This window comes from Alosa pseudoharengus, unplaced genomic scaffold (assembly GCF_046254945.1).
Source record: "Alosa pseudoharengus isolate Yale_2024_CS ecotype anadromous, Long Island Sound unplaced genomic scaffold, YU_APseudo_1.1 YU_APseudo_1.1_scf_15, whole genome shotgun sequence".
Taxonomy (NCBI): Eukaryota; Metazoa; Chordata; class Actinopteri; order Clupeiformes; family Clupeidae; genus Alosa; species Alosa pseudoharengus.
Window position 1 is genome coordinate 29,212,333 of NW_027468620.1, and position 27,566 is coordinate 29,239,898.

Genomic DNA, 27,566 nt, shown 5'->3' on the forward strand with positions numbered 1-27,566 from the left:
ATAGTGTAAAAAGTGCTACTGAAGTGCAGTAACCGTGGCCATCTCATCTGCCACATATGAAGTACAGGACTGCGGTTGCCTGGTCACCCAAAGGTCCTCTGTCAGCACTCATCTGTCACCAGCGCCTGTTAGACAGGACAGGAGCCGATGTATTATTCACAGGAAACAGGCCTCGGAGAAGGTGAAAGAGCACATGCTAATCACATGGGAAATCGACCACATCAAACAAAGATGAGCTGCCATGTATTTTTTACATGTCTGCATTTACTCCTGGGTCAGCAACATCGTGTGTGACTGGACACAGTGGACACAGAAGGTCAGCTTTGGCAGAGGTGAAACAATGAGGCATCAGCACAATGACGTGAAACCTCCATGTATGACACAAAGAACAGGATATGCCAGCAATGTCAAACCAGACTGCCCAACAACAGACACAAAAGGCTTCATTCATATGTCTAATTATACTTGGGTGTCAACATGTCATAAGCGCAGAAAAAAGTACTACATTAATCAACTTTATTTCTCTACAAAAACAATTAAAGAGTCAGCCAGACCGAAAACCATTCATTAGTTACACAAAAGCCACTGCAGATTGTTTGGTGCCTTTTCAAATCCTGACTTTTAATTAGAGCCTGGTAGTCTAATTTATCCCTGGGTTTCATAAGATTCATGTAGTCTTCAGTAAAGTGACCCTCATCACAGTCCATGGGGAGCATTAACAGGCAAGAGAAAGAGAGAGAAGGAGGGACAGAGAGAGAAAGAGGAAGAGAGGAAGAGAGAAAGAGAGTCATCCAAGCAAGGCTGCTGGGCCCAAATTGTCGCCTGATCTTTTAAAGCTGGGCTGTGGAGCTGACAGTCATTACTTTGCTGGCAGCGTGAGGGGAGCTCAGAGGCACTGATGAGGATGCCTCAACACACACACACACACACACACACACACACACACACACACACACACACACACACACACACACACACACACACACACACACACACACACACACACACTATTTCTTATGCTGCCAACCACCTCAACAAATGGGGCATGCGCGTGTAGTCTCTAGCTTGCCTCTCAACACATGAGTTTCAGATCAAAACAAAATGTCTTCAAGATCAAACTGTTTGGCCACACTCTGGTCCTCATTCATATCAACTGTCCTTTTTTAATATGCAAATTAAATTCCTGACACAGACTGACAATTTTCATACGAATATCTTCTGAGTATGTGATTTTACTCTTTAATATATTTAATATGTTCATATATATTTTTAGAAAGGACTGAGAGCTGAAAAGCCAAGCCCCTAAAACAGGAGGCCGATAAACTGATATCAGGTGAACATGACATGAGGGGCCCCTAAATTTTCCTAACATGACAGGATCAGCCATTGCTGCCCTGACAAGATGTGGCGATGGCCTCTCTTAGTGGCCCTGGAGCTCTGCGCGCTGCGGAGGCCACTTGTCTGGCAGGTGTGTGGCTAACACAGCCATCAGCGGCAGACGCTGTCCCCAGAATGAGTGATTTATGGAGCTCAGAGGCAGGGCGCGACGCTGGCTCCCGCTGGCTCCCACTGACGGAGGATCGGGGCTAACATCTAGCGCTAACATCTAGTGCTCTGAAAAAAAAAAAACCATGGCAATAGTCCATGCTTCACAACTTCCCAACATTCTCTCTTATCAGTGTTCTGTCACCAGCACTTCACAAAGCCAAGCTTCTAATCACACACAGGCACGAGCGCTGGGGATTAGTGTCCGTCCGCAATGGAACAAACAAACATGAAAAGAAGTCAAACACAGTTTAGCACTGTATGTGCCACATGTTTTATAGCCTGATAGACTTCTAATTATACCCCAGTCATGGTTAACTCTTCGGTGTAAACACTACTGTTATTATATAGGACTGTGGGGATCTGTGTTGTCTGAAAAACAACATGCATATCAGTGGAAAACAGGAGCCTCCCTGGTTCTGTGTTTTCAAACTGTGTTGGTGTCTGCGGCTAGCTACTCTGCATACCAACAGACGGCGGGCCGGGCCGGTCTGCTCTCGCCACAGGACTTCCCTGTGATCAGCGTACGATGCTGCACTGAGGCGTGCGGGCAGAGAGCACCATGGGAAAAATGATCTGTCAGGCTGAAATGATCTGTGGAAGGGGGCACAGCAGAGGAGCAGCCGCGCCTGATAGCACGGGGGGGGGCACCTTGTCAGGGAGCCCAGGGCTGTTTGGGTGACCTTGAGTGATTAGAGGCTGCAGAGCGATGGCGAATATTAAAATGGGTCTTCAGAGAACGAGGCCGGCGAGCCATCAGGCCCGTCGCTATGATTGGCCGCCTTATCAGATGGGAGGGGGGAGAGGAGGATGTGAGTGGAATTCAAATATGGACACGGCCAAGGAGCTGGAGGCAATCGTCTCCAGACACAGACTCAACCCAAAGGCCCAGCCCAACCACATAATCATGATGTCAGATTGGAATGGTGCTTACAGATTTGGACAGATATTCTGTTAGACGCTAGCCTAGAAATCTAGACGCGCCCCTAGCGGCTGCCAGGGCTAGTCTAGCAACTCTCCGTTGGCTTGTGAGCTCCAGAAATCGAAACTAAATCAGGCCATTGAAATCGTGTATAGAGTCGTTAGGTGGGCTTAACATAATGATTGATGGCAGAGTTGCAACGGTTTGGCTTGAATTCCCTGCTACTTGAAAACAAATAAGATGGATGTTGCTGCTGGCGAACAGTGTGACACGAGTTAAGCTTTTATTATATTGGCAAACGTTTGAACTAGCTCCGCTGGTGGGAAACGCATGGGACTCATATGGCGACTCATAGCGCTGCCGCTGTCCTATTGCGTGCAGAGGGAATTTGAAAGACAACTGATTATCCCGCCCCTCGGACTGAGCACTGCGAACGGTGAGTGCCCAGACCCTACATTTTAATGTGGGTCTGGCTCGCGAGGCTAGTTAGACGCATATACAGCGCCATATTATATCAGTGTCTGTCTTTCCTTTATCAGAGCAATTAGACCAACAGCAGAGCAATACTGATACTGACAAATACAATTTAGGCATCCATTCCTCTCTGTAAGACATACAGTGTGCTAAGGTCTAAGTTAAGTAAGGCTAAGTAATGTATTATTGTGCAATCTGAACTATCAACTCAACTGGAGACATAGGGAACAAATGACTCAAAAGATCATTTTTGAAAGGAAACAACAACCAGTCAGCTTGTTGTAAACACTACATGTCTTTAAGGTGTCTGCCCCCAGTGAAGACAGCCAGTCCATGGATTTGTGAAGAGAGGGTGCCTGACGAGGGGAGACAGGTTATGGAGCTCTCTCTCTCTCTCCCTCCCTCTCTCTCTCTCTCTCTCTCTCTCTCTCTCTCTCTCTCTCTCTCTCTCTCTCTCTCTCTCTCTCTCTCTCTCTCTCTCTCTCTCTCTCTCTCTCTCTGCTGTGGCTTACACTACACTGCTAGCCATTCCACCTCAGAGCTTTGCCATCAGCATCACCCTATTTATCCCTGGGACTGGGACAACAACATGGAGGAGGAGGAGGAGGAGGAGGAGGAGGAGGAGGAGGAGAGCACCATGCACCCCCTCACACAGCATCAGAGACGGGCACAGCAGCTCACTCCATTACCAGAATGATGTTGCTGATACGGAGCTGATGCCTTGTGTCATCACATTTATAATCATCAATCTCCAACTCAACTTGAAGCCTGATGCGAGACACCCATAGAGATAAAAAAAATATATTTAACCCCAATGCTCTCTAAATCTAAAAAAGTAATTTGTGTATGGCTTATCTTTTCTATTTTCTGCTTTGGTTAAGATAACGATTGACATTTCCACAGGGTTGTATTTTATGGTGAAAAATGACTAAATAGATAATAGTGATGATTGTGAGTCAACATTCCTATGAACTCTTAGTGAAAACAAATACATCTCTAAATAAACATTAGGAAACTGTGTAAACAAAATAATTTCTTTCATAACCATTCCGGAAGACTGACAGCTTCAGGCATTAGGGAGGATATGACTTCACTTTGCTCATCTCCTTTCATCCACTACAGAGGACAAATCAGTAATGAACCCAGCCATTCACACATAGAAACATTCCTAATAATTGAATAAGAACAGTTATCTTTCAGATGCGTGTACTGTATGTTACGACTAGCCTCTAGGACTAGCACTCTAGTTACAAATACATTTGTTGTTGTTTACACTGTTTGGGAGTAAATGAGAGCAGCCATGTCCGTGTGTGATGTGGCGTGTGCTAGATGAGGGGAGCATATCTGCCTGCCTGTGTGCAGTGGGAGGTAGCAGGCAGGGGACACTGAGTCACGGTGTGAACTGTCATTGGCGATTATTGGCATGTGAGTCATGCACAGCCAAACATGTCCTTCAAGCGCAGCCTCGGTGCGAGCAGCTCCTCGGAGGCCAATAGCAGACTCAGTAACACCATGGGCCTGTGTGCTGTCCCTAAATCCTGACACCGGATCAGTTTCCTCTCCCTAAATCTCGGCCTTCAACACAGCAAGGGGGAGGATAAACTGGTCCTGGATGTTAAGGATGGCTTCCACCCACACCCCTGCGGCAGGGGCTACACACTGGGGCTGCCGGTGTGAACCGGCTCTGTGTGGCCATTCCTTCCATTCATTTTCCATTAATTAGCCTTAAGCCCCTGCATCATGGGCCCAACACATACACACACTCACACACATGGCATACATTCGACATGTCCTTGGACACACGGAGTGTGAGACTGTATAGCACATGCGACTGGGGATTACTCTCCATTCCTCGTGCTTTCTGCCGAACATGATGTGCTGGCCATAAAGAACATGGCACTCTGTCACTCAAACTGAAATGACATCAAGAAGATAATCATTTCAAGAGGGGGGGAAAGCCATCAGTCTCCAGCAGAGAAGCCAGTAAACACACATTACCACTGGAACATTCTACATGATTAGAGTTAGTGTGTGTATCTGTGCACAGAAAACTAATTGCCTTAATATATGTGCATATTCATTAGCAGTGAACTCATTTCCTTAACAACCTGAGGGGAAGCGGCTCTCCAATGTGCTCAGACCCCCAGCTCCATGCCAGACTGTGGGTTCTCAGAGAACACACTAAGCAGCGCATGCAACTCACACTGCTGTCCAAGGCCTTATTACTGCCACACATTTCCATTAGGTTCCTCTAATCGCAGAATAAATCATGGCTGTCATGATTAATAAAGTCAAAACTTTATCACAGCACGGCTCATTCTGTTAAGCAGTATGCCAAGAGAGTTCTATCCTCTGTTTACATTTTGGCAAGCAGAACACATTTTGGCGCTCTTTTCAGTGGGACAACAAAAATGTCACGATCTGAACCGGGATGTTTACATCCCGTTCATGTTTTTCATGTATTCTGTTGTGAATGTGTTCTGTGCATGGTGCCATGTTCCCCTGTTGTCAACATCTTGCACTTCCTGGTTTTCTGTTGATTGAGTTGATTCCTGCACACAGGCTCCCATGGCCCTATTTGCAGTCACTGTTTAAACCCTGTTTTGTGTTCTTTGCTTTGCTGGTTTATTCAGTCAATTTTGGACTCTTTGAATGTTGAATTCTGAATTCTGGATTTAGCTGTGCTTGGCCAGTTTTCATGCCTATCAACTGTCCTGTTGTCTCGCCTTGTTCACCAGAAATTGCCCATGGCCTTGGTAAGGAGTGTTTTTGCACAGCAAGATTATGTGTGCTTCAAGCTGTTTTTGACTGAAGTCTACTCTATTGAGCTCTGGAATTTCTTCATTAAAAAACTGAACGGACTCCATTACTGGCCCTAAGTTTCCATTTGGGTCCTTACTTAGTAGTGGCCTCACGGCCATGACAAAAGATCTAATTTTCTATTCACCAAAAAACTGTGCAAGTCCTAAGCCAAATGTGTACACTCCACACACTTTGTCCTCTAAGACAGTAATGGGGAGTGGCACTGAATACATGAGTTAATAACCCTGACTTATATAGTGTGGTGTTTTTTCCACACTTTTCTGGGACATTCTTTCCACATAATGGCAAAACTGTCAGGGAGTCAAATTGAAGGGTTTGTCTCAAGAGAGCAACATGGTTCTTTCTCCAATTATTTCTCCATTTCTTCTTCAATAAACTCTTTTCTATTTTAATAAAAGCTTTGTAACGAAAGATAACGACTAAGGCTGTCTATATTTCAATTCACCAAGGAAGCTCAGGGATTTAGGTCTATAATAAAGAAGTAACACCATAAAAAGCTCTTCCATCATAATAAACATTGAAACTAGCCATGTTCACTGAGTGTGATTGCAGAATATGCATTAGGTCTCATAAGAGTAATCATAGAACAATGAGTGAAAAACACATCAATGATGTCAATTTAGCATGGCAGACATATGCTTCCTCAACTACTCATTTGATGGTAAAGCTAACCCCACGCTGCGTTGAGATGAGATGAGATGGCTGCTCCCTTCACAATGACAGACAAATAAATGAGGCTGTAGGTGGATCTCCACAGGAGCCGTAGATAACAAACGGTTACCAGTCCCTGGCACTCGTAGCGGGCGCGGGGGGGCATGAGAGGGAGAGGGGTTCTCCAGGGGAGGCCAGGCCAAGTTAATTACAGCGTATGACCCCTGCCCACCCAATCACAGGCCGTGGAATGTAGGCTGATAATAGAGGTGCTTGCATAACCTTGCGCTACATATGACGCCATCATGGCTGCCTGCAAAAACCAGAAAATTCACAGCCACCTTTCATTTTGAGGAAGGTAATGAAAAAATGGGCATCATGTGAAAGGATATAGATAGAAAGACACAGAGGGGGGGGGGGTGTCTCAAGTTAAAAAATACAGTCTGAGAGGAGAGAAGCAGTTTGTCAGACAGACAGCATATGTAATGCTGACGTGATGTGCAGAGTGAGCACGTCCAAACAAAGCCAGATTAAGTCTAAAATCTTTTCTGGATATTTTGTCTAAAACCCCAGACACCACTTCGCTAACAGAAATGGCCTTTACTGCAGAATAGCAAATGAGGTTATTGAAATGGGTGGAAAATTACTTTCTATTCAACTGTTCATTCAACAAGCCATTGTGTAAATTCATTGTGTAAAAACCAAATAACTGCAATTAACCTCCTTTCTAACAAACTGCTATACATTCTGACACATGCTAGCAAAGACTCCATCAATATGTAATTTTGTAAAAGATTAGACCCAGTTTAACAATGGTGAATCATGATGGGAACCCAAATAAGTTTCTATTTGCTGCAAATCCCAGCTGATGTATTACAGAAAGTCTGTACAATATTGTAAAAAACAATAAATGCTACATCTAATTTTATGTTAACCTGCAAATGTGTCTTTGTTATTGAAGAAGTGTCAGGGGTGTCACTGCTCTGGGTGAAACTTTCCCATTAGTGCTGAGTTGCAGCTTAAGGCGGGGCTGCCTGTCATGACAGAGCTGATACTGAGTGTCTTCTGTCCTCTCCCAGTGGACCACTGCTTTTAGGGCTTTAATATTGCGGCCACAGACCTGCACCTGGTCCTCTCACATGGCACATCAAGCTGCTAAATACATTAGCATCACAGAGAGCAGGGGGCTGCATAGTGCACACACAATCACAGTGAAGGGGATGTCAAGGAAACTACTGAAACAGGGACCAGCATGCAGCTCCAGCGTCAGCCTAACAGCAGGTAGTGGGTAGACTAAGAACCATCTCATTTCTCTCTGCTTCCTCTGAGACAGGAGTCTCTAGGAGACAGGAGGAGAGGGCTTAGACAGAGGAGGAGAGGGGGTAAGAGGAAGGAGGAGGAGGAGGAGGAGGAGGTGAATGTGTATCTTATTACTGTGAAACATAAGGGGAATAGAGGATGAGAGATGCAATGTTGCTGATGCAATCTCCCACTTGTGGGAATATGTGAAAATGCAATCTGCCAGCATGACAGACTAGCTGGGTCATAAAAGTAAATCGAAACAAAGCTCTATATGGAATTATGGGGCCTGGGAGCATTCCGTCAGCCTCGCTCCAGTCTCCCCGTAATATATGATTTAATTACTTATTTTAAGTATCCAATATACAGCCTTGTGCCCCCAGAGTTTACTGGTCATCTATCACCATGCGATTGCCATGGTGTTGTATTTTATAACATCCTACAAGCTTCAAATGGATAGATGTGGTCATCCTAATAGCAGTTACTCTGTGTAAGACTTATCTGCCTCACTCCCTCTCTCTTGCTCAAACACACACACACACACACGCACGCTCGCACACACACGCGCACGCACACACGCACACACACACACACACACACACACACACACACACACACACACACACAGAGAGAGAGAGACACAGCCACACACACACACATGTGCTCGCATACACACGCGCACACACACACACACACTCTCTCTCTCTCTTTCTCCCTCTTTCAAATCAATCTGTCAGCTGACTAAGTGGGTTTAAAATGTACATCTGACATATGATACACCGATGAGAGATCCTTTTCCATTTACCACCTATAATGTACATAAAATGACACTCAATACAACTCTAACCAGCCACAGTGGACCTATCAACACTGACACACACCATCCATCCTGCCAGGGAGACAAGATATACTGTGTGCAGATACTCAGAAACATGATAGAAATGTGAGTTTATCTGGCACATGTGCGTGCAAACACATATGATCATCCATGTACCCTCACATACAGTACACACGCACACACACACACACACAAACACACACACACACACACACACACACACACACACACACACACACACACACACACACGAGACGCATGGAAGCACACACACACTCACAGAAGTGGCTACGAAACGCTCTAACATTACAGGGGCGTGGTGCTGGTGCAGCCACTTGAAAGTCTCTATCAGGAACCATTCTGATCTCACGCTGCTTTCATATCAACACCAAGGGAATTTCAAAATCATATCAGAGGCTGCCCCAGTTCTGAACAAATGCCATGCAGCACTAGAGAGCTTTTTTCATCTCCCTGGGATTCTTGAGAGGAGAGAAGGAGAAATATGGCTTCACTGGCATACACCAGGTGTTGTTTAGGTGAGGATTTGACATCACACTGGCAGATTCTATCATAGGTTGTCAACAAAAAATGTAAGGTAAGATGTCGAAAGTAGAAAAAATGAACACGCTGACATCTGTAAATGTTGACATTAACAGTTGATCCTTGGAGGACAGCAACAGTGTTACACTGTGCACACAGAAGAAGTTTGTGCACAAGAGCTTGAGAGGGATGCTGCCAGGGGGCACCCAGCATAAACATGAGCTAATGGGGCCTAATATCAAAACTAATCAGATTTCCACCCAGCACTAATTAAATCACTGCCAGTCTCCGTTTCCATTGGTCTAATTGAGATTTAGTGGGTCGCAGTGGTTCGGTGATCTTATGGAAAAATCAACGGTCATGCTAGAGGGGTCACCTATATGGGCCTGGGCCCTGGAAATGGAATCTCCAGAGCGGTAAGCGGATCTGAAGCCCAGCTAGCAGATGTTGGACACACACTGCTGACACCAGTGATAACCAATTAGCTGCATAAATATGACACTGGTGACAACAGCATATTTCGCCCGAACTCGAGACGCAACACAAGCCCAAGCCTCTGACGCCTGAGTTTGCCAGAATCTGATACGGTGGAAACAGAGAATGCAGGGCAAAATGGTGGGCCGGATAAGCATGCGATGCGATGCGATGCGAAGCGACGTGACGCGAGCAGGACATATGTCGCGTGTGCATGTTTGGTCGCGGTCCTGGGCGCGTCCCAGAGGTGTGGGGCGGGGAGCGGGGGGGGCGGGGGGAGGCCATACTGCACTGTCACTGCAGCGCTGCAGCGGGGAGCCCCAGGACCAACTGAGTGAGTACGAGCCAAATGAAGCTCCATCTGCCTCCCACGGCCGCACACTGACTCAGCTCTCTGCAGCACACTCGCTCTTCCTCTCTCTGACTGTGTGCTGTGTGTGTGTGTGTGTGTGTGTGTGTGTGTGTGTGTGTGTGTGTAAGAGAAAGAGGAAGAGAAATGGACGACAGGTAAAGAATGAGAATACACCTGTAAAGTGATACAGATAGCAACTCTGAGAGATCATATCATCCATTAGTGAGTAGTATAGACTTGCTTTTCTATTTCACTCCATCATACCCTCTCTTTCTCTCTCTCTCTCTCTCTCTCTTTCTCTCACTCTCTGTTTGTATACATGACAGAGTGAACTGTGTGAGGAACTGAACCAATGTAGATATATTCATGCTATATTTAGATCAAATTTGGTCCTTGAAATTTTTTCAAAAGGTTCACCTTCCACCTCTAATGGAGAAAGTTTTTGAGGCTGGCTCCCAGGCTGCTCGGGAGGCAAATGGAGCATGAAGTTGTCTGCTGGGACAGGTCTGGGTGGAATAGGTCATTTTGTGAGAGCTCGGCACAGGCTGAGGCACTTTTCATGACAGCTCTGCGTCACTCTGGATCAATGAGCTCCGAGCCCTGATCCATTCTCCCTACGTGATTATTTCATCCGGTGAGTCACCGGCCTGTGGCAAGCTGCACTACATCCCACTCTCCCATGAGCACAAAACACACACACATGCACACACACACACACACGTGCGCACACACACGCGCACACACATGCACACACACACACACACACACACACACACACACACACACACACACACACACACACACACACACACACACACACACACACACACACACACACACACACACACACACACACACACACACACACACACACAAACACTTGTTTTATATATTGCATTTGTGAATTTGAATATAGAAATGACAAAATAGTAGCCTAGAAATCTAGACGCGCCCCTAGCGGCAGCAAATTGCTGCCAGGGCTAGTCTAGCAACTCTCCGTTGGCTTGTGAGCTCCAGAAATCGAAACTTAATCAGGCATTGAAATCGTGTATAGAGTCGTTTGGTGGGCTTAACATAATGATTGATGGCAGAGTTGCAACGGTTTGGCTTGAATTCCCTGCTACTTAAAAACAAATATCCTATTGCGTCCTATTGCGTGCAGAGGGAATTTGAAAGACAACTGATTATCCCGCCCCTCGGACTGAGCACTGCAAACGGTGAGTGCCCAGACCCTACATTTTAATGTGGGTCTGGCTCGCCAGGCTAACAAAATAGAGCAAACATTTTAAATTACATTAAATTGCATCCCTTCCCTCACTGAAGAAGGGATCTAAGGATCAAACAGTAAACAAGTATCAGAGCACAAGTCTGTGCAATGAGACCCAACCCATTGGGGACCTATAGGTCTTCATCAGGACACGCCCTGTGCTCACAGGAGAATAACTGGCATCAACAAATCCAGTCCATTTGGAAACATTTAGCAACCATGAAGTTTGCTAATTAATTACAATAGTTGGAAAGACATTACCATTTATCGTTCAATTGGCAATTCATCCATTCCTGTGAACTTAGAAACAAGTTTGCAGCTTTAACTTGAACAAAAAGACAAAACTAAGAACGTTTGCATTGTAGGTGCAATTTAAAATATGTGCTTTTTCTACACTCAAACTCATAATTATATACAACCAAAGCTACAGATCATTTTTGAGCTTTGCTTGAGAATTAAAAAATAGTAATGAATACAGTAATGTACACAGACCCTAAACCTTCCATCCTTTGACATGCAATGACATGCATTTTCAAACCATGAAGGTTCCTGATCCTAGTTAAGTATTTATATAACCCATATTTTCCAGGAATAATACAAAAAAACACTGGTTTCTTCAAATACACTAGCTGTCTATCAGTTCTATAACTGTTGAGATGAATTGTAAGTAAAACACAAGCATCTGAATCTGATGTTAGGTTTTTTTTTTTTAATGTTGCCTGACCTGACCAGGTTGCCTAACTTGTCAGGATAAAAAAACAGTTTTAAAACCTTGACAGATCCCTTGCCTCCAATGTAGATAACAGATAATTAGATCGCAAGACCCTTTAAGGCCAGCACACACCAAGCCAACTTCAAAGCATTAGCTGCAATGCCAACGGACTGTAGAGATGCCTTGCACTGCCTGCACTGGGCCAAAACAGTTCCACTGGAACACACCGCAAAACTACTCCCCAGGGCCAACTAGCACAGACACTCTGCACCAGAGCCATATGCAGATGTCCAAAGGCACGGATATATAGAGTGCAAAGCAGCACTTGCTTACCATTTTCACATTACTTTTGCTCACCACAGACAATTTTGTAACATATCTACTTTAATCAAGAATAGGTCTTACAAGTTACAAATGGCACTGCCGTAGTCAGCCCTAGGTCTTCAGGCTGTTGAGAAAAGAAAGACTCAGAGAAAAAAGAAAGAATAAATCACATGAGAAGTTCTAGTCATCCAAAGGCAGAACACTAACTACTGAGATTGAAGCTCCTTAGGGGAATATCTGATGATTACACAGTGCTTCTAGGCAACAGGTAGCTGAGCTAAACAGCCAAGTGGAGCCCTTTTAGCGATGCCGGTGGCAAACAAGTCAATGGAGGTCTGTTGGTGCCGGTGGCAAACAAGCCATTGGAGGTCTGTTGGTGCCGGTGGCAAGCAAGCCAATGGAGGTCTGTTGGTGCCGGTGGCAAACAAGCCAATGAAGGTCTGTTGGTGCTGAGTTGGGCCACAGACCGCATTGACCAGCCCAGCATTATTAGACATCTGACCATGGGCTTGGTCTGCACTGACCTTTAAAGTAAACTGTCCAGTGTCCAGACATTGTGAGGGCTGTTATGGGAATCTGAGGGTATGTCAGACATAAGAGGCTGGCAGCTTTGAAAAGGGAATAGCCCTGGGATGTGCAATCTCCCTCATCCTGTTAACAGCAGCACTCAAGGTTAAACTAATTGGAGTTAGACAGATGGCCCTTGGGATCGGGTGAGAGTCAGGGATGAGGTTTTTAGCTTTCACACGTGACATTTATACAAACAGCACTATGTACATCCCAGCTCTCAGGGTGAGTTATTTACATGAACAAAGATTAGCTATTAAAATCCCACAGCTTCTCAATTCAAGCAGATATGGTAAATGATCCCATATTGTATTACCCTACATGGACAGAGAATGACTGTCCTCATGGAGCAACCTATAGAGGTAAAACATTGCACAGCTTCCAAAATACACAACATCAGAGATCCAAGAAAACAGCTGCCAGAGGGCTTGAAAAAGATTACTGTCTTGGCAAATTGAAAATGTGGTTATACAGTTTCACATTTTCCAGTGCCTAAGGTAGCCATTGAGTATGTATAAGATCATTGCATTAACGGTCACAAAAATGGTGGCAAAGACTAAGACGTCTGTATGGCGATATCTGGGCCTACCACCACTTTAATCAAGTGCATTGTTCCAGGGGAATTCACTATAATTCCCAATGAGGAGGAAGTGAGACTTCTGAGACCATATCAGAGCTTAATCAGATCTTAACATGAAAATGTGTCATGATTCACCATGTCAGGATACAGCAAAAGCTGCATATAGAAATACATGCCATGCACTCATACACAGAGCACAAATTAACACTTACACCCATACCCTTCACAGTAACACACAAACGTATTCAGAGCAAATGAATGCAAATCCACACATTGCCATGTGATGCATACACACAAATCCATTCACACTCTTATCTCAATAACAAATGACCCTCGCATAGTACTCATTCTTCCATACGAAATCACTTGCTTAAGGTGCGACATACAGAGACACACACACACATGCTTACACACTGGCAGACAATAGTATGCGATACATAACTAGCACACATAGTACATAAGCAAAAAACGAGTGCGGGGGAACTGGGGCTGGCTGATGCGGTGTTTATGGCCTGGTATGGAGCGCTGTTCTGATGGTTTCCCATTACTAGAAGCTTATCATGCCACAAACAGCAGTGCCTGAGCCCTCTGTAGTACATTCTCACAAACACACACATCATGCCCTTGAGCTGGGAGTTGTGGGATTCAAATGTACTGGCATTCTGCTGTACAGCAACTGTTTCCAAAGTACGGGAAGGGAAAAAGGAGCTCTGTGGCCTTTGGATCACTGGGCGTCTTTGACTGGCCTGAAGGAGACAACCTGTTCTATGTGTCCCCCCCAGACGTCCACTGCACGCTTCCCAGAAGATTCTTTTTTTATGCACCATCCAAAGAGCCACACCATTCATGGTCCTGACACGTGTCAGCCATAGAAAGTGTTAACAAAATGAACGGTGGGTCTGACAGTGCTCTGCTGTGACTGAGAAGGGGATATGTGGAATCAGTCGGACGGAACAGCAGAACCAATTGTTCTGCATAGGGACATTCTTAGATACCTTCCTGTAAAGGGCCGTTCATTACAGGAACGATAACTATAATGGCATCGTTAATATGAATGACAACGTCCACACCACATGCTATAACGGTAACTACATGAAGAACGATATCGTTGGGGATCATTTTCAGGGTGATTTTAACAGAACAATTAAAAGCTGACAGCCAATCAGAGTCCATTTTTAGATATTGCATCGTCAGTGTGGACGCACATATTATGATCTAGTTAGGGTTGTCTTTAGTTACCATTCATTTCCTGGTGTGAACAGTCCTTAACTGGATTAATGCTCCTGTGTAACCACAATGCAGACTACAAAAGCACTGCTGTCTCACTACTGAAATCAGAAATGTAAAGTTCATTGAAACTTCCTTTTCTCTCATGATTCCTCGTGCTTTATTGGAGCAGAACCATTCTTTCATGTAGTGCTGAAGCGTCATGGGAGTGTGGAGTGTGGAGCATAGCCTATCTGTGCTACAACAACAATAGCCGTCTCCTCCATTTCGCACCTCTATTATGCATGAGTAGTCAACTAGAAACACTTAAACTCCCGCACCAACTTCTCATAATCCCCTGATACGGCTGCTCAACTCGTCTCAGAAATACAGATTCCTCATTTCCTTCAAAACGAATTTTCTTTTGAATTGCCTCGATTTTATAATGTTTAGCAACTGCCCTCGAGGAGATACAAATGTTTCCACTGACGATACTCTGACTGTTTTGCATATGACACCAGTGAAAATGGCAGACAGTGGGACGCGTATAATGATCTGTGTCTAAGAGGCCCAGAATCAATTCAATTCACGTCTTTTTAAACGATCCAGTGGGGAGACACTCATCTGACTCAGTGTCATTGGCTGTGCTCTAATAAAGTTAGGAGTGATGGGCCGTTAAATGAAGGGGGGGGGATGAGGCTGCTGGGAGACACAGGTTAGGGGGAGCTTTAATTACGACGACTCATAAAGAACATTGCATGGAAACCATTCATTTGTACAAATTGGGACAATGCTGTCCAGGGGAGATAGGAGGGGCTCTTTTGTATCCTCTTCCAACAGTAGCCGTTATTAATGAGTTTCTATGCCATGGACGCTCTATTTCTATTATGCTGGGTATATCAGTGCAAGCTATATTCTGAGAAGCACAGAGAACGTTGTTTTTTTGCACCAATGAGTTCATCTTGTCCTTTAGGCTTGATATTCTGCGCTCTCAAGGGTTTATGGAGCAATTAACATTTAACCCATTGTCCAGTTTGGTCAGGCAGAGGTGATAGTCTGACATTTTGACAGATGTTGACATTTTAATGTGAAAGGCCTGTCAGTTCTCCTTCCCCTCCTCTGACAGAGCGCTGTGTGGAGCGGTGTGCATCTCAGAGACAAACAGACTTGCCCACGGATACATCTGCTCCCTCTGGGCCTCCCTCACCCTGCCTGGGGTGAGTGGAACTCTGAAGTTTGTCTTTTGCTCATCCTAAATCCGTGTGATCCCCCCCCCACTCCTCCCAGCCCAACAGCCTCTCCGGTGTCATCCCTTAGTAATCCAGCCGGCCACAGATCCTCCTGTCAGAGCTCGGCCAGGTGGGGGGCCACCCTCGTGTCGAGGCCACTTTCTGGACACCGATGTGGATGTGGAGTGAGCTGGAGTGCCCGGGGTTCTAGGCCTGACGGCGGGCAGCCCCTGTGAACATGTTTCCAGCAGGACTGCAGGGGGACGTGGCAGCTGGCCACACCCAAAGCCTTTGACTGCAGTCCAGATCCCCTTGCCCCACTGTAAACACCAGCATAAACACCGGCACAAAAAGCCATTCATCAAAGGTAGCAAGGCTGGGATCAATCTGCAATTGATTGTGCCAATAAGCAAAGGCAATAGAAATTAATTCAGTGTCTCACTTGTACTTGCACTTGTCTAAAAGAAAGCCACAGTACAAAACTGGAAATGAAACACAAATAGGGGGTCACACGGCACACAGATAGAGCAAGATGGAAGTGAGACATGTCCATGACATGCCAGCAGAATTATATTAACAATACAGTTGATGCCATGTTTACATTGGCAGCACAAACTGGGCAGCTCACATAGAAAACAACAAGCATGGTGGACGACGAGCTCAAACCGTAGGCAAAGAAGAATTTTTGCTGGTGATGGTGTTTACTTTTTTGGATCAGCGTTTGTGTGCGCATAGCTCTCAACAGTGTAAGATGGAGTACGATGGAGTGATTTCAGCCCAAGAAGACAGTGGTGAACGGTATTATTTTCATATAGTCATTTATATTGTCATTTAAAAAAAATACCAATTCTGAATGAAATGAAATATCAAGTCTGTATTGGCCATCCTTAGAGAGAGAGGGCCACTCCTGACAGGCTCCTGAGCAGTGTGCATGGGTGGAGGAGTGACGAGTGTCTCTGGTGGGACTTATTTGTAAAGTGAGTTTTGGTGGAGACTCTGAGGATTAGCCATCCCTGAGGAGTTTTTGTAAACTCTAGAGCGTTTCCCCCCAGCGTTTACATGCTCGCCTGTGAATTAGCTCTACTGGAAAACAACACTGTATTGAATTACTGAAACACCATCCCGCTGGATTGCTGGCAGTACAGTGGCCGTTGTGTCCCCCCCAGACAGTGAAGCTGACTGCCATGTGTCTATGCTCTGAGACAGTGAGAGTAAGAGGCTCTGTTATTGATGGGATTGTTATTGAAGTTTTATACTCTGTGGGATAATCCTGGGCAGTTTTGTAGGAATTGTGTTGGTTCATACTTTTTACCTGACCCAACAGACACTTAATATGCAAAAGGGAAGTTTTAATGATCTCAGAAAGGAGCTGGAAGAATATTACATTTATAAGATGCACAAAACAAAAATTCAGGCAGTGAAAGGCAGCTATTGTTAGCAATTACAGTGTAAATTTGTGCCAATTTATTTAGTGTGTGAGCCAATGAACAGATGTGTGTGTTTTTTGACGCCACTGCTGATATGAATTATTTCTCCCACAGACGATCAGTAATGACAGCTGCGTTCCTGTTGATGAGTTTACTGACAGCAAAAGATTAACTCCAAATTAGAAATGCACTCCATGGGAGCTCATAATTACTAATCTAGAAATACTTCCTGGCCCCTGCCAGTTGCCTGCACGTGAAGCCCGAAACCCCAGAAGACAAAAAAAGAAAAACAGATTACGACATGGAGTGGGCCGCTCTCAAGTTGGAGGCCAAAGACAAGCCACTCCGGGGGTTCAGTGGGGGAACAGCCGGGGTGTGTGAGCTGGTCGGCACCATGTTTGGGGGCGCTGGGGGAGAGGGCAGCAGGGGTTGGCGTCATGGAGGTCAGGCACGTGCTGTGAGGTCAGCCTGAATCCAATGAGTAAGCAGAGAAGTGAGGAGGCGGCCAGGGTAGAGCTCAGACACTTTCTCCATTCCCAGTTTCCCTTTTTGTTCAGCGCCACTAGAGCCTTAGAGAGACACACACACACACACACACACACACACACACACACACACACTCTGCTCACAGGTGCCACACTGCCTGACCTGCACTCCCTCTCCAAGATGGAAAATGGCAACTGGTTCGTGGCGGAGTGAGGGGAGAGGCAGGGCCGAGGCTTCCCATAGGCCGAGAGGAGGGCCGCTACTTTAGCTGCTTAGTCACGCTTTGTGTGCGAAGAAACCTGGCCTCTCCCCTCCTCAGCCCCAAACAGCCTCTGTCCTGCGCTAAGCACACAAACAAACCCACACTACACATTATGCATGCAGGGGGGCAGACATGAGGAGCCTTCTGTGTGTGTGTGTGTGTGTGTGTGTGTGTGTGTGTGTGTGTGTGTGTGTGTGTGTGTGTGTGTGTGTGTGTGTGTGTGTGTGGGATGGGATGGGGGAGTTGTTCTGGTTGATTTGATGTGTGAATTGACTGATTAATATTTCATTGGCAGCGCCTTCTCCTTCACAATGGAGGTTCATGGTAGCTAAGAGCGAGGCTGTGCTATTTTTTCTTCTCTCTCTATCTATCTCTTTCTCTCTCTCTTTCACCGTCACCCTCTCCCTCTCCTTTTCTCTCTTGACGCAGCCAGAGCCACCCCCACACGCGCACATACACGACAGATAAATCATTTTTACTGGGACTCCAGGGCTGCACCATAATCCTTTATGACAAAACCAAACTCTTGTTTAGGTGTCTGGTAGTCTCCCAGATGGGGAGATATATGGCTCTGCCTGGCCGCCATCTGTGTCTAAACCCGTGCGGCCGAGGTGAAAGGATAAGAATGCCAGACATAACTGATGCGGCTCGCAACCTGCAATGCACCCCACCACCAGAAGCCAGCATCAGCTCCTGCCAAGCAGCGTCCATGTTATTAGTGTGTGTGTGTGTGAATGACATGAATGACGTGTTGAATGACATGTTGAGCTGAGGCTGGTGATTTGGCGGGGAGCTCTCTGGCTGGAGCTGGTGCAGAGTGGGCCATCACTAATGTGGCATGAAGCAGAGCCAGACCTCAGGCAGGTGATGCCCTCCAGAAGAATAATGTAGCCCATAAAGTTGAACTGAATTGAATTGGAGTGGGGAAAGATGGCATGACGTTTCACAGCCATATCTCACTGCTGCAAAGGAGCCAACGCGCCCACGACTCTATAGTGAAGTGATTGATAGGGTTTACTTGGGGATTAGTTATGCTGCAACCCCCCAGGAACACTTGATCTTTTGCTGGCCTCCAAGGGGCTGGGTCATCCCCACTGGAAAAGATGATAAGGGAGGGATCTTACCAGAGGGGATCTGTTCCCATCAACACTTCCCCCAGCGCCACAGAGCACAGCACACCACTACATGCTACAATTAGCCACTAGCATGGGCAGAGCACAGCACACCACTACATGCTACAATTAGCCACTAGCATGGGCAGAGCACAGCACACCACTACATGCTACAATTAGCCACTAGCATGGGCAGAGTGCAGCACACCACTACATGCTACAATTAGCCACTAGCATGGGCAGAGTGCAGCACACCACTACATGCTACAATTAGCCACTAGCATTGGCAGAGTGCAGCACATCACTACAGTACATGCTACAATTAGCCACTAGCATGGGCAGAGTGCCCTTCACTCTCTCTTGCTCTATCACTTGCTGGAGGAGGAGTGGAGGAAGAGAGGGTGAGGAGGAGAAAAAAAAAAAAGGAGAGGAGAGCTTTCATTTCCATCCCTGATCCGAGCGCGTTGCCAGGTCCGCTTGTCAGATGACAGCGCTTAGGTAGATGGCAGTTTCCGTGGCAACGGATCTCAGCTTGGTGTGCAGTGCACATGGATGCTCAGTGCAGTTTTTGAAGCTGCAAAAGAACCTCTGATAAAGGGCATATGTCGTTGCGTCTGCCCACGCATCTACATGTGTGCACACGCGCATGCACACACACACACACACACACACACACACAGTTTTAAAAGTGCTTACATACAGTACAAAAAGTCACAGACACCCACACACATCCCCAACACACACACACACACACACACACACACACACACACACAAGCCCATACTGTACATGTGTGTGAGCAGCAGGCCCATCAGAGCTGAGCTCCTGCCAGTATTTCAGAAGTAGCACAGATCACAGCAGGAGAGTGAGGCGCCGGGCAAAGAGAGAAAACACACAAACCACATGATATTACAATAATGACTGTGTGTGCATGTGTGTTCCGTGTGTGTGAGAAAGAGTGTGTTTGTCTGAGTGTGTGTGTCTGAGTGAGAGAGAGAGAGAGAGAGAGCTGAGGTTAGTATCCACACACCACATTAGTTAACAAACTTGGGAACTGAGGGAAATGTTTGGCCATGGGAGACAACAGGAGACTGGCTCTGCGCTGGAATGGAGACAAACTGATGACAAGCCTCTCATGAGTTGTAAGGCATCTGCCCAGGAGGAGAGCTTGAGGCACTCTGGGACAAGCTTGTTAACCGTCACATTCCCTATGTTAACAATGACAGTGTCTGTTTACAAATATCTTTTTATGTGCATTTCAATCAGCAGTTACTGCACAATAATAATGGGAAAGTGAATTCAATATAACATGGGGAAAAGGAAGGGAGTTGCCCTTTCCCTGTTTAGAAACACGGTACACATATGGTCAAGGAAAGAGAGAATGAGTGAGGAAGAGAGGTTGAGAGGGAGGGCAGCGTTGGTCATTGGTCAGATACATAGAGGATTGGGAGGTGATTTATGCTGGAGATCCATTTGGGGGATAATGCATAATGCGAGTGCTGCCACACCACTCCCACTCATGCAATTCCATTACGCGCCAGGCCCAGTGATGGATGGCTCGCGCTTCTTTAAACGAAACAGCCGCCCGCTGAAGGACGCCAGAGGCGCGCTGGATGAGGAGGAGGAAGGGGGGGGGGTGAAGGAAGGGAAGCCCTCGGCGGCAGAGCACCTCGCAGACATCTCACTTATGTGTCTTCGCTTAGCGCCACGCCAACGGGGTTAAACAAAAGGCCCAGACACCTTTAATCTGGGCCTAAAAACAGCCGCATTGTAATCCCAGCTGCCGGCGTAATGAGGATGAGGGGGGGGGATGAGGAGGGGACTGCGGGACTGCGTCCATGTGCAAGCCCTGGCCTCTGGTACCTACCGCCACGCTGCCCATGTCTGAGTAGCCGATGGGGGAGGTGGGGGCTGTGGGTCACGTGGTGGTGGCGGGTGTTAGTAAACACAGGGCGGTGCAGCTCTCCATCGCAAGGCTGAGCCACGGAGCAATAATTCACCCAATGGGCCATCTGATATAGCAGCGATGCCAGCCAATTGAGCTGTTTTGACCACGTGCTGTGGCTTATAATAGACGGGCAGCAACCATAAGCTTACTCATGTTTGCAAACCGCCTTGTAAAAGAATACTAACCCTGGTGGACTACAGCTTAATAGCTTAAAGAACTCTGCTCTGCCTGCATCTGCAGGAACCACAGCAGAACTGGAGGCTGGAGCAGACTTTCAATCCGTCACTCGCATGAAAGAACCCTGATTGGAGGACAGCGCAGGGGTGACCTATATGTGCTCTATATACACTATTAATAAAGATTTCTTCTTGAGTGCTTATGAAGGGCACACACACATTTAAACATATATTAATATTTATTGGTGAGAGTGACTTTTAAACATTTTAAATTTGTCCACTTAAAAGTCCACTGCCTTACATCCAACCCAAAACTCCATGTCTGTTTCAAAAGCCCATGACATTACTGTTCTTATTCATTTATTCTGGCTGAGCAGTGATTCAGTCACACTGAGAAAAGCTCTACCCTATTGCACAAATACTGCCCATGCCTCCCACCTCGTTCCAAGACACATAAATCACACACACACACACACACCACCTCAGCAGACACCCAGCAGTGGCTCACTGGCCTTCAGCTGGCCTGTCCACACACACAGGTGAATTACAGCCCACGCCTCCCTAAAGCCCGGCAGAGCAGCCCAGGCCTAGAGGCCGGTCCACCAGGACACTTAGAGGGAGGGATTAGGCCACATACAGCCCCAGCTCCTCTCACTGCTGCAGGGACATTACAACCAGACAGCACTTTATAAAGCACGTGGGCTTTATCTCCTGGTGAATGCATAACACAAATATGGTACTACCATATACACAGGAAGGATTCAATCATCTGTATCTCTCTGAGTCTGACAACTTGGCATGGGATGAAAAATGTCATTAACGGACTGACTCCATGACAATCATTTATCTTCATCAAACAGTGAAAGGCCTCAGTCCCTCATATACAGCAGCTAATTGGCTTCTCCTGGTCTGCCGTGTCATGAACGTGTTGCGATGAGTGTCTGCTGTCTTCGAGGACAGCCGGGCCCCTGTGACTGAGTGGTGGGGGGCGCGGAGGTGGTGTGGTTGTGAGCGTGCTCCGTACTCACCAGGACTCTCCCGGTCAGAGTCTGAGCGGAGATCATGACGCCGGCCCAGTCTTTGACCGACGTCATCCAGCCCACCTCGCTGATCGGTACCGGTTCAGGCTCCTTATCAGTGCTGGTCTTGGCTGCTCCATCAGCTTGTGTGATCACTGGAATAGTCACTTTCTCCTAAAACAGAGAGAGGAGAAAGGCATCACTTGTTAGTTTTTCTTATCTTCCAATGTCTCTATTGTACAGTGGAGTTTTGTTATATGTTTATACTTTTGTTATATGTTATATGTTATATTTACCATTTCTGCAGTAAGTGCATGTTGTGTGTGACCTCTGTATGCTACTGAGATCTTGAATTTCCCCTTGGGGATCAATAAAGTATCTATCTATCTATCTATCTATCTATCCACTAAATATCATGTAGCACTTTCAAAGTCCAGCACAAACATTTTAATGTAGCTAACATGACTATAATGAATCCAAAACAGGCCTCATGCACTGTAAACATCAGTATAAATATTAACATATCTTTCCTGTGGAAGATTTAAGTATCAAATGGCTGCCATACAGTATATTAATGTAGACTTAAACATGAACTGAAATAATAGACATTCAAGGTCACTGCAATGTCACACGGATGGCTTTCCATATGGGCTAAATGAGCATTTGATGGCCAGAGGCATGCAGACGGAACAGATTACAAGGTTCTAAGAATGTGAGCATTCAGGCTTGGTTGCCTATGGAGCATCCAAAATTGTGCCTTCAGAATAGTACCATTCAATAAAAAACACTTCCACTGCCCTGTGGTGTACCATTGTGCACAGCAACATTCTCCGTACATACATAAAAGCATACATCGTACGATTTCTGTGTAATCTAGTGAATATGGGCATTTTAACTCATTTAATTAGCTTCACAGATGTGGAAAAGAATGGGAAACCATGTAAGGCCATTTGCAGCATGAAAACCAATAAAAGCCAAATCCCTGCAAACAGCAGGACTGCGGAGCGCTACAGCGCTGGAGTGCCAGTGGGCCTCGGGCCAGGTGGCGCACGGAGCAGTGATGCACGAGCCCTGACATTACGAGGGGGAAGAGGACCCATCATCAGCTGTGATTGCGTCTCTGGCAAGCAGGCCTGCTCCATATGGTAGATGAGCTGAAGATGAGCCCGGCCGTATGGGACTGCTGCGGCTGAACTACGCTCGACTCACTCGGCCTCTGCCTCCACTACAGCCTTACTCACAGCTCTTCTCAGGCGAGAGAGAGAGAGAGAGAGAGAGAGAGAGGGAGAGAGAGAGAGGGAGAGAGAGTGAAAGACAAAGAGAGAGAGAGACTATCACCCAGCCCCTAACTCATTCATCGTGTGCTAGTGTGAGGCCCTTGCATCAGATGGGCTGCCCATCCATTCAAATCACATGGCCTGTCACACATGCACACAAAGCTACACGTCTAAGTGCCACACCCCCATCAACCTGAATTAACCTCGTTACACATGTAGTAGAGTGTAGGTAGTTCACATCCTCATACGCATGAAAGGCTCGGGATGGAAACCATGTTGTGATGTCACGGTTCCGAGCACAACAGGCCAACGCCTCTGAATTTTAGAGTATCGTCTTTGTGTGTCGACGACAGCCTGGAAGCGCAGAGGCAGCCCAGCCCAACTTGTGTGGTGTGTGTGATGAAAGGAGAAGCGCGCTGTCCTCCTGTCTCCCTGTCTTGCAGTTTCAGCCCCTAATGAGGCTCTCCGTGGAAGAGGGAGCCCTTTGAGAGCAGGCACTGTCAGCATGAGGGAAGACTCAACTACAAAGCACTGTCACAACACACCGTGCGCCTCCCACTCCCGAGTCCGACTGCTCCAGTCCAGCGCTCTGTGGACGGCTCTGGACACATCCCAGGCAGGGCTCTCCTCTGAGCACGATGGCTACCATTTAGGACTATCATTTCTTAGACATCTAGAGCCCTGTTACAGCCCCGTCTGTAATGATCTCTTGAATGTATATCAGTGAAATACCTACTTCACCATCATACAGATTCAAGCCCATACATGCCACATTAATGTAATGTAAGACCTCATAGTGGTTAAAAGATGAACTCCGCACGGTCTCTGAGGGATGGGCCTGTGATCTGAGGGATAAGCGTGGCTTCCGTCCTTCGGATGAGACGTTAAACCGAGGTCCTGACTCACTGTGGTCATTAAAGATCCCATGGCACTTATCGTAAAGAGTAGGGGGTTCCCCGGTGTCCTGGCTAAATTCCCAATCTGGCTCATTCAATCTGGCCCCCTAATCATCCCCCACTGTAATTGGCTCATTCACTCCCTCACTCTCCACCTCAAGCTGGTGTGTGGTGAGCGTTCTGGCGCATTATGGCTGCCGTGCATCACCCAGGTGGGTGCTACACATTGGTGGTGGTTACTAGTGAGGACCCCTTACCCCCCCCCCCCCTCATTGTAAAGCGACCTTGGGTATCTTGAAAGGCGCTATATAAATTGAAGTTATTATTATTATTATTATTCATTGTGCCCTGTCTTTCATCTGGCAGGCCTCAGTGCTGCTGGAGCCCTGAGGATCTCTGAAGAGCTTCACCCAACGTGAGATCTTAACAGCAAAGCTACACCAGACGCGTAACTGAAGCGTTCCGTTCGCGACGCGTAAAATCAATTTTAGATGAATGGTCTATTTTTTCCGAACGTACGCACCGCTATCACGTCTGGTGTAGCTACTTCCATTGATTATAATGAAAGCTAATTGTTGCAGCAGACGCAACGTGAACGGAACGCTTCAGTCACGTGCGTGGTGTAGCTCAGCCCTAAGGCTCCTGTCTGAGTGCAGACGGCGGCGGTGGCGATGGTGGCGGCGGGGGCGAGCCGAGGGCCACTGCTGGGGGGAACCGGCCCAAAGGTCGGCCCGTGTCAACCACAAATCCCCCCCGCCGGGCGCTGCCGCGGCCGGGGCCGCTGGCGTCACCCTGCAATCCCCGACATTCCCGGAACTTTCCAACTTTTCAGCGCTGGCTGGCGGAATGCTTCCATGAAGGCAGCGGGGCTGCGTTGCTCAGAGAGGTCCGGTTACACTACTGCAGCTTTCCCTGTCCACTCCACAGTGCCATGCTCATGCAGCAAAACCATTCAAGTCAGTGTGTGACTTGGCAACTGATCATATGCCGGATAATAGCTGTCTTAACTGTCAAACAGGTGAGAGGGGGAGGCAGTTACTATTTGTACTCCGTAACAGCCTAACAAGATATTCGACTCACTCACATCAAAGGAAAAATATTAATTAGATATCATCTCATTATTATCCTTGCAATAGAGTGCCTAGTAATCTAACATCTGAGATTCCCTAAACAACTGACACAGGGAATAAGCCACTGTTCCTTCTGCAGCAAGAGGATATTCAATGAAAATTGGATTACATTCGATAATGATTCATTGCTGATGTTTGGCTGATTCGATTTCTTCATGTCATAATGTCAATGAATGGCCTTCAAAATGGTTTGACGGTTAATTCAATATATTTAGTTCTGTCTCATGCAGTCCCTTGCAGTGGAGTCGGCCCAGCAAAGTAAACAGGCCTCCGGGCACACGTCCATTACAGTATATATCCTTACTTCTTCACCCTCCGACTTGTGCATTGCGTGGATGTCTGTGCCGTCACATGGCCCCGCTGCCGTAGTCTATAGCGCCGGCTCCACTGCAGGGCTTAAGATTAGGTTGCATTCTGATTGGATATCCTGCCGCAAAGCACTCACGGCATGTGGCCATGCAACATGTGCTGTGCTTCCACTAGCAAATAAATCTTAGGTGGGAGACGCACAGGGCAGACAGCTCTCTGACCAGTCCACAGTCCACAGCCCAGAGACACAGACACAGCCCCTGAGTCCCGCATGGCTACAGTGCCAGGACCAGGCTTATGTGGACTTGACTGTAGAAAAATATATCTTGCAATTAAGGAAATATTTATTTCATAAACATTCTCTAAATTACAGAAGATGTCTGATATTTTCCATAAATAAATAAATAAACACCATATTTTTCCGCTAACAGCACATATATTATGTTATTTAGTATATATAATACCTCTACTACTCAGTTTATAAAAACAAATATGGCTTATTGTGTCAAGCCAGTAACTGTATTTGACTGAAAATGCCATTTTGAATTCATTAAATGCTGAAGGATTTATGAACCCTAGCCTCTGGGACAACATTATGGAAACAAAATGCTATTTTGCTAATGAAATGTCAATCTGCCAGTAGGTCGCTGCATACATGCATTGCCGCCTGAGTGACACTGCAATCTTTCCAATTCTAAAATATCCTGTAGATGCAATGATTTGGAAATAAAAATATGTTTGTGTGAGCTTTGTATGCTTGAATGAATGTGTATTGAATGTTATTGAACACTCTAGACAGTCACAGACTGTATAGAGCATGTTACAACATATCTGGGTCAATGAATTGAGCCATGGGTTACAAAAGGAAAAAAACTCCAAATACACACACACTCAGACTATTAGAAGTATTATAAGTATTATTAGTTATATTTTGACGGAATACGAGGGAGGGCATTTAAAAGGACCCAAGTGAGATTCCATCCGCCTTTCCATCACATGTGTGTGTGTCAGTTTGAACTGTCACGTTTGCTTCCTGGCTGTGATGCTGGCGTTAGCAGTGCTGCTGAGCTCCTGTGCTTTGGGGCCTGTGTGCAGCTCAGAGGCTGACGGAGAAAGTGTCTGTATGTGTTTGTGTGTGAGGGAGTGTCTGACTGAGAGTGTGATTGCGAGAGAGTGTGTGTATGTGTGTGTTTGTTTATGTGTGTGTGTGGGGGAGTGTGAGAGTGTGTTAGTGTCTGACTGAGAGTGTGAGTATGAGAGTGTGTGTGTGTGTGTGTGTGTGTGTGTGTGTGTGTGTGTGTGTGTGTGTGTGTGTGTGTGTGTGTGTGTGTGTGTGAGAGAGAGAGTACGCACGCTCCAGGCTTGAGCCCTGTTCCGCTCTGCACCACAAGCACAACACACCAGGGAGAGGGGGAAAGTGTCGTTGAGGAGCAAGCAGCAGCAGCAGGAGGGTTAGGTGTGTGTGTGTCTATGTGTGTGTGTGTGTGTGTGTGTGTGTGTTGGAGGGGAACACATGAATTATTTATAGCGACTCCAACTGATGGCTGTACAGATCCGAGAGGACAACGTAAACAAGAAAGAATTTCTACTTCATTTGCAAGCGCCATGCGTGGAGGGAGAACAGGAGCAGAGAGACAGAGAGAGAGAGAGAATGAGAGAGAGAGAGGGAGACCAGGAGCATGGGCAGCAGGGAGAAGGGGGGGGGGTGCAGCAGCATGCCA

At 46.6% G+C, this 27,566-nt stretch overlaps 1 protein-coding gene across 5 annotated transcripts in view; it reads right to left on the reverse strand.

The window, feature by feature from the left end:
• Positions 1 to 27,566, reverse strand: part of kcnma1a (potassium large conductance calcium-activated channel, subfamily M, alpha member 1a) — a 133,573-nt gene that overhangs the window by 80,301 nt on the left and 25,706 nt on the right. For 3 of the 5 annotated variants that reach the window (XM_076285127.1, XM_076285128.1, XM_076285130.1), the window contains exon 3: positions 22,243 to 22,407. The exons of 1 other annotated variant lie outside the window; for it this stretch is intronic. In XM_076285127.1, the coding sequence (XP_076141242.1) occupies positions 22,243 to 22,407 (165 nt within the window). The remainder of the gene's footprint in view (positions 1 to 22,242; positions 22,408 to 27,566) is intronic. One more of the 5 variants, XM_076285129.1, reaches the window with a different exon arrangement.